This window comes from Olea europaea, chromosome 10 (assembly GCF_002742605.1).
Source record: "Olea europaea var. sylvestris chromosome 10, O_europaea_v1, whole genome shotgun sequence".
NCBI classification, from domain to species: domain Eukaryota; kingdom Viridiplantae; phylum Streptophyta; class Magnoliopsida; order Lamiales; family Oleaceae; genus Olea; species Olea europaea.
The window spans coordinates 43,208,905-43,216,857 of NC_036246.1; the positions used below are offsets into that span (position 1 = coordinate 43,208,905).

At 34.3% G+C, this 7,953-nt stretch overlaps 1 protein-coding gene and 1 long non-coding RNA gene across 2 annotated transcripts; one reads left to right on the forward strand and one right to left on the reverse strand.

Annotated features, from left to right (window-relative positions):
• Positions 1 to 379: 379 nt before the first annotated feature.
• LOC111402381 lies at positions 380 to 4,086 on the reverse strand. The gene is made up of 4 exons (XM_023030626.1): positions 3,691 to 4,086; positions 2,847 to 3,011; positions 1,753 to 1,805; positions 380 to 781 (listed from the first exon to the last, which is right to left on the reverse strand). The coding sequence occupies exons 1-3, from the start codon at positions 3,920 to 3,922 to the stop codon at positions 1,771 to 1,773; spliced, it is 432 nt and encodes a 143-aa protein (XP_022886394.1). The 5' UTR covers positions 3,923 to 4,086; the 3' UTR covers positions 380 to 781; positions 1,753 to 1,770.
• Positions 4,087 to 4,309: 223 nt separating this feature from the next.
• On the forward strand, positions 4,310 to 7,093 carry LOC111402382. Its single transcript, XR_002704237.1, has 2 exons — positions 4,310 to 4,461; positions 6,707 to 7,093. It is a non-coding gene; the product is annotated as an uncharacterized LOC111402382 (long non-coding RNA).
• The last annotated feature ends 860 nt before the right edge of the window (positions 7,094 to 7,953 follow it).

The following is a 7,953-nucleotide window of genomic DNA, read 5'->3' on the forward strand; positions in this document are numbered from 1 at the left end:
TTTGGTTTCTTTTGAGGATAGAAAAGTATGCACAAGGTTAAGGGAGTAAATTAGGCTAATCGATAAGGATCATCTTGATCGAGCTTACAAGTTGTACAACTGCACAAGCATCGCAATGCAGAGTAAATAATTACTCACTCTTTGAAAAAAGTAACTTTTAAACACGGTTGTTCGACCACTATGTTTTGGATTTATTCTCAGAAATTGTTTCCACCATCATAATTTTTTGCAACCGTTGGCAGTAAAAAATTGGACCATGTTTCCAAGTAGCCAAGAATTGATGCCAAGTATACTGAACAAGATTTTTCATTCATTCTTAATGAATAGAAAATACAAATAGGAGAGAGTCGGAACGGAAAATTCCATGTTGCTAGACTCGAAGAATAAGCTAATTTTTAAAATTCAAACAGTATCAATTAAAAGGATACTTCCAACATCAGGGGAGATGAAGATGCATTGCTCTGTTAAGTAAAAAGACAGGATCCTGCTAGACCAGAAAGTCAATAAAAAAGAAAAAGCAGGACCAGCAAATGAACAAAAAATATGTACAATTCATGACATCAGAGTATATCCTTAAATGTGTTGAATGTCATGGTACAAATTGTGCATGGTTGTCCAAGATACTGTTCTAGCATATTTTAGAACTGAATTCAAGAACCAGCTTCTTGTTAGCAGAAAAAATGGCTCGAACAGGAAGTATTCGACCCAGAAATTATAAACATTCAAGCTCTCTCCCCGAGTATTTAGTAATGTTTTCCATCAAGATTAGCTCCACAAAGACCTGAAAGTAAATTTTACTGTCAAATAATCATTTCTCATGAATAATCAATACTGTCAAATAAGCATTTCTCATGAATAATCAATGTCCAAAGAACATAAAACCAGAGCTGGCGGATAAACACTACACTGAATTCCATCTACATGTCCATTTTGATCATACTGATGAAAGGCATGCGAACCCTACCCACTATATTACCAGAATTCTTTCTTTCAGAAATATTCTGATACTACTGTACCTATTGATGACAAATCCAAATATTTCTTGTACAAATATGCATCATTCAATTATTTGATGGGCTTACTACAGCACACTTTGAATTCATTTATAGAGAAGTACCAGTTCAGAAATAAAAGTTACATGATCGGTTACACATAGTCCAAGCATTTATATACAGTCCAAACCATAAATCATTTATGAGGAAGGGAGGAACAAAGAGAGAGAGAGAAGCAATAATTTTTCTTTCTAGTTTATTTTATATGAAAGACAAGCCAAAGATTGCTTCTACTTTGAGGCGAGAGAAAATAAATCATTTTACAAGACAATGTCAATTGCCAACCCTTAGATTCGAGCTATCATGTTAATATGATCAATTTATGATTAAGAAGCTTACATGGTCCCATGTCGTTTAATTATTTTTTTTCCAACCGTTAAGCCTCTTATTTGCATACTGTTGTAAGTTTTGCAAACACGCCAGATGCACGAGGCTGAGCTATCTTGGTCGTTTTCATGACATAATAATTTGCACAGCTCAAAATATATAAAAATAGCAGATACATTCCTCTCAAATGACGAATTTACAAAAAAAAAACTGAAAAATAAGCAAGAAATTGATCTCTGTTCTCAGAAGTATAAAGTTTAACGAGAATTGCTTGTCCTCAATCCAAATTTGATTACAAAAGTTTCCTTCTGATTAGTAAAGTATGAAAATTGTTTGCTGCATCATACAGAAATTGGACTAAGATGAGAGGTACCTCCGGTATTGAGAAACATTAATGTTCTCCAGCTCTCTCTCTTACCGATTTTTCTGCAAGTGCAAGACATATAAACTAAATTAACATGGACTTCACAAAAAAACTCTTGAATAAGTTTCTAGAACACAAACCAAACAAAAATACACACGTGAGGAGCAAAGACGGCAAATGACCAGTTCAAAATTGCAAATAGGCAGCAATCTAATAATTACAATATTAATATTCTTCAATGTATTGTCAACAATATGTATATACTAGTTTCTAGGATATTTGAACTTAAAGGGGATGAAGCAACAATAAGTCACGCAATATTGATATATGAGTAAAGCATGTTGACCCCAGAAGCAGGAAACTTAAACAGCTCCATTCTTCTATAGCTCACAGTATAATATTTTTTAAGACAAGCAGATTACAACTTTGTAGCCAGAGTTCATCACTTATCTAAAAAGAGAAGAAATGTAGAAGAAATCCTCTTGTCTCAGAGCTATCAAAAACTTGATATGCATGGAAGAAAAAATTATGAACTAAATTTATCAATTTCTGTAGATTATGCAAACATACACCATAAATTGAACTGTGAGCCTCAGCCCCAATTTTTGCACTCAATCTGGCCATTATCCTCCACCTTCATGTCATCATGACCATGCAATGACATTGATACCATCAACAATTCCTAATGAATCTTTCAAGACCAAAATATCATCATCTTCAAGTTTCAATAACTTCAACTCTAGCAAAATACTCATTAGCATATATACTTGCAATCTTCATCTCAGCAGACTGGTTACAATTGTTTCCCCCCTAGTCCAGCACTCACCCCAGCTTTTGCCAAAACAAAATAAATAAATTAGCCCAAGTTTCTAGATGATTTTGTAACAATTTACTCGACACATTTACAGGATCTCATATCTATTAACAATACCTTAAAAATCATAATCCACAGGTAATCTTGTAATTTTGGAATTCCACGTACATCAAATAACACGAGATTCACAATGCCATACTAATGAAGAAGCAGAATATAATTTGTGAGGCCTTCCATATTCAACCACCCCTTTAAATTTGAAGATGAGCAGAAGAAGAGAGGATCATACCCTGCAAAGATCCAGCTGACATCATTCGATCCATATTGTCAATTCGTCGTTGTATAGACTTCAAAACAGAATTTAAAGCTGTGACCCTTCTCCTAACACCAGATATCCTTGCAGCGTGCTGCATAATAAATGGCGAAGGAGCATCTTCTAGCAATTTATCAAGCTCTGTAAAAAGTACAAAGTTAGACTTCAAAAAAAGGCAATAAAAATAGTGTACAAGGGACCACTGAGCATCATATAGAAACCAAAAAACATAAACACTCCCGAATATCCTTTAGAATCCCACTTACAAGTGTTCATTTCCTTACTCAATAAACCCAAACAATAAATGAGAAGAACTACTTGGTTGACAAATATTACATCCTTCCCATAACCTATAATACAATTACACACGCGCGCGTGCATATAGTGAGAGGCAGAACTACTAAGCTCATGTCAACTTCGTAGTTTGTTGCAACAGTGGATAAGCTTTAGCCTCTTTCCCTTTGTAACTGAATTATTCTAACAGATAAAAGAAAACTTTGAATTCTTGGAAGCATTAGTTATAAAGTTACCAAGCACACAAACCCCCAGATATTCATATGGTAAGCCAGAGAACCATATTCAATAACTGCAACAAAGAAAATTAAGAGCTAATTTCAAATTACCAAAACCAAACCTCAGCAACGAATTCCATGCAAATCATTTAGAAAATTAAAATGCAACCTACCTACAACTCGATAACTTCAAATAGGCGCATCGAAGCAAAGCTTTAATCTTTACACGCCACATATAGCAATGGAAAACAATGACAATTAACAATTCACTCACAGAAATTAGAATTAAAAAAGTTAATATGAGTAACCTCCGGTGAGGCGATCGAGGGAGAAGGCGAGTTGTTCTTGACTGCGAGAGGTTGCTTCAGCCGTGGAATCGAAATCCGTGATTGTAGAAGAAATCAAAGAGGACAATCCCTTTGCCACTGAAGAATTCGAACTAGTTGCATTACTATTACAATCCTCACCATTAACAACAACGCTTGGTACCTCGTCGGAGCCAGGATCTTGAGGACGGTAATCTAGGGTTTCGTTCGACATAATTCGTTATCAAAATTGAATCAGAGATGAGAAATTTTTCTTGCCTGGAACATAGAGATAGGAGTAGAAATTAACTGGGTAATATCTGATTAATTATAAAAAGCCTCTCCATGTTTGCGGTGTTTGCTATCCACAACCACCATTTATGAAATATGCTCATAGACCCTCGTGAAATTACCTCAATGAAAACGTAGTCAAATTACAATTTCTTTTTTTTTTTTTTTTTTTTTTTTTTTCCTCATGCGGGATTTAATTATGTAATTATATTCATTAATAAAGAATTAAAGACAATTGCTACGTTAAGAGAGTGAAAATGAAAAATAAAACAAACAAAAATTCGGCATTAACGTATTGACAAAAATACCCTGCTTCACTCGATGACAACTCTGAAAAACGAATTAGGGTTTTTCTAGACCTCTTATAAATATCGAAAGGATCGACATCATTCTTCACGATCGCATTCGGCGATTTCATTTGGACAAATTCGGCGGACCACGATAAAGAGTCGGTGAAAAACCTAGGGCAACATGAGGGCTAAGGTATGTGGTCCCTTGCTAATCCTTTAGTTATTTTTTCTTAATTTTGCATCCCAGATATAATATTTGAGTAAAATCTTGTTTATGATGCTCTTAAATTGGTTGTCGGGATTGTTTCTGTAATTTTGTTTAGATTTAGGTAAGTCTACGTGATTATAATTTCCGGGGTTAATTTTTTGAATACTATTTAATTTTTGTTTCTGCTCGGTTATTTTAGGTGATATATTTTTATTAGAGTAGTTACTCATTTGCAATCTTATTAAATCAATATCCGCTATAGTTTTTGCAGAAGAAAAATTACGAGAAGGACGCGAAAAATAAATGAAAGGCTGATTATAATATTATTGAATGACGATCATAAGACATAAGCAACTCATTTATTTCTATTTATAATAAAATAAGAATAACAACTCTCCACTATTTTGTAACTAGTGTCTATCCAAACATCAAATAACAAATTAACAATTTGCATTTATCCTTTAATTTGAATTTAACAAGCTCATCACTTCAGAATTTTCTGGTCTCCTTATCACTTATTTGATTCTTATCACTTGTTTGATCCTCATCATTTCTGTTGCCAATTGTACAACATTTCTAACATCCCCGCAAACTGTTCTGGGGCTGAAGGCACAGTTTGTTTTGAAAAATTGAGAGCTGCCATGGACATTGATTTGGCGAAGAAGTCGACGATGATTTTATCTTCATTCTTGGAAGATATGTCATGTATATATAAGCATTTCAAATGCTTCCCATACTGCATGGGTTGTGTTGAAGCTTTTAACGAGTTTGAGGGTTTTTTCAAATTATTGAGATGATCCAACCATGAACGAGGACATCGGACTTTCACAAAACAGTGAATTTGTTAATTTTGGATTTATTTATTTTTTTGATATAATGTATTTGGTGGGAACAAGGTTTTTCATTGGTGGAATGGTCAACATGTTCTGGAACTCATTTGTCAATTTTGATATGAAATTTGCAGCTTCTGTTGTTTTGTTTGGATTTGGTGGGATGTATTTGATGGGTGAGGATTAATGAGATGTGTGTAAAGAAGTTGTTAACATTTGCGGATAGTAAAGTGATGGTGGAAGAAATGATTTGTAGTATGCCAAGTGCTTACAATGGCTTTGATACCAAGAAGAAAAAATACGAAAAGGAAGCGAAAAATAAATGAAAGACCGATTATAACATTATTGAATGACGACCATAGGCCATAAGCATCTAGCACACATTTATTTCTATTTATAATAACATAAGAATAACTACTCTCTACTATTTTGTGACTATTGTCTATCCAAACATCAAGTAACAAATTAACAACTTGCATTTATCCTTTAATTTGAATTTAACAAGCTTATCACTTCAAAATTTTCTGGTCTCCTTATCACTTATTTGATTTTCATCACTTCTTTGATCCTCATCATTTTTATTGCCAATTGTATGACATTTCTAACATTTGCAAGTTTCCTTTACTTTGTAGGTCTACATGATTATAGATTTCCTTCGTTGATTGTCTCTTTTTTGTGTTTTTTTGTTTCTGTTTTGCTATTATTAATTCGATTATCTGGAAGTTATTCTTGTTAAAGCATAAGCCCGAAAACACAATATGTGCCCCAGCTACACCTTCGTAACTCCAAATCCCCGGATTCGTTACAGTCCCTCCTGTGATACTCCAACCTCCCCATGAATTGGTTATTCCTAAACGAGTTCTGCCGTAGCAGGTTACAGGAGTCCCCTTGCTAAATACTTGTAATTGGTCTGAATTTATTGATTCTTCTTTTTATCTTGTAATGCAAATATGAAATTTGAGTCATTTCTTAATCTGTAGAAAGCACTCTCGGATTCAATTATTAAATGGCCTTTGCTGGTTTGTTACTGTTATAATTGAACATAACTTGCCTGACAAACAAATTCAGCAGTGTCACTTTTGAATTTTGTACAGGATGCATTAAGTTGACTGTTGAATTGGAAAGCAAAAATAAAATTTTTAGTAGCAGTAAATTTTATTGAAAGATATTATGTGATGGTAATGTGCAATATATATTTCTTACATTTAGCTTTTGGGGTTACCTGGTTCCAATTCGTGCATTTTACAGTGGATGTGAAAAATAACAAATCCTACTTGTTCACTAATTTTGCTCAAAAAGTAGTAAATTTTGTGGAAAGATAATCGATATTGATAATGGGGAATATATATTTTTGGCTTTAGGTTTTGAGATGATAAGTTCCATTTTAATGCATTTTACAGTGGAAGAAGAAGCGTATGAGAAGGTTGAAGAGGAAGCGCCGAAAGATGAGACAAAGATCCAAGTAGAGGATGGAAATCGATAGTGAGATTGTTCTTTTTTCAGAACCAGCTTCTTTTCTGGCTGACTAGCAATCACGATGAACTGAAGGAAGTTCTGTATAGGGAGCTTTCTTGTTGTCTATTCTGTTCCTATCTTGACTTCGAGCGTCTTGTTTTCTATGAGTTTTGAGAAAATTTAGGTTTTACAGTAATGACTAGCTTCTGCTACTTTTATGTTGTCATTTGAGTGAAAGACTCATGTTAAAACCTATTTTATCCATTCTGCGCAACTAAGAATGGATGCAGTGTTTTTAGCCATATATCTCTATTGATGTCTTCTTTCATTTATTGCTTTTGGCTCAGCAATCGGCATTTGGTGAACAAGTTTTTGGTTAGTTGGGTGCATCAAATTCCTTTTGCCTTGTTACTTTTGATGGTTTTCATGTTGTGTTTGCTTGAACTCAAACTGCAAGTATACTACATTCTTTTCCTCTGTGGGATATATTTTTCTTGGATCTTGATACATGAGGGTAATTGAAGAAGCTGTCATGGATTCAAAGATGTTTAAATCTATGATCTATCTGGTTGGAGTTTTGCTACTCTTCGAATAAATATTGAGATTGAAAGAGTATTTTGAGTGAGATTCTATTTCCATTTTCCAATGAAATGCTTCCATGGAATTTGTTGCCTCAGCTAGATTTTTGGTATGTGCACAGTGCAAGTATGATGGTTCTCTGAAGAAGCTTGACAAATAGGTTCTCCTGTTGAACACTAGTTTACTTAACGGTAAATAGTGCATGTAATGCACTTTTAACTTGGCCAAGTGGTGAGTCACAATTTTCTATCATTTGGAGACATTTTGACTTGTGCTGTCGATTCTATGCACTCTTATAGCTTGTTTGTTTAGCTTCCTCTGAGATGCTCTCAATGTTGGTTACCCTCTTAAGTTGCAGGCACTATGTTCTTTATCTTTGTCTGTCTTTATACTGTCCATATTTGATAGCATCACTACTTTGAGGTCATTTTAGCCTCGAAAACTTGCTTTGTCTTAGACATACAGAAGCCAACAAGCTCGTTAATAAATGGGCCTTAGCCGTTCAACTTGGAAGAAAAGGAAGCGAACGTTGTAACAAGTTTTTGTGGCAAGAGTTCTCTTCAACCAGACAATTCTATACACCCAAATTGATGTGAACCTATGTGGTCAGATC

Coding starts and splice junctions, on each gene's coding strand:
- LOC111402381 (XM_023030626.1), bottom strand. CDS start 3,922: ATGTCGAACGAAACCCTAGATTACCGTCCTCAAGATCCTGGCTCCGAC. Junction 3,012..3,690: donor CCTCGATCGCCTCACCGGAG/GTTACTCATATT, acceptor TACTTTTTACAG/AGCTTGATAAATTGCTAGAA. Junction 1,806..2,846: donor GTCAGCTGGATCTTTGCAGG/GTATGATCCTCT, acceptor TTGCACTTGCAG/AAAAATCGGTAAGAGAGAGA.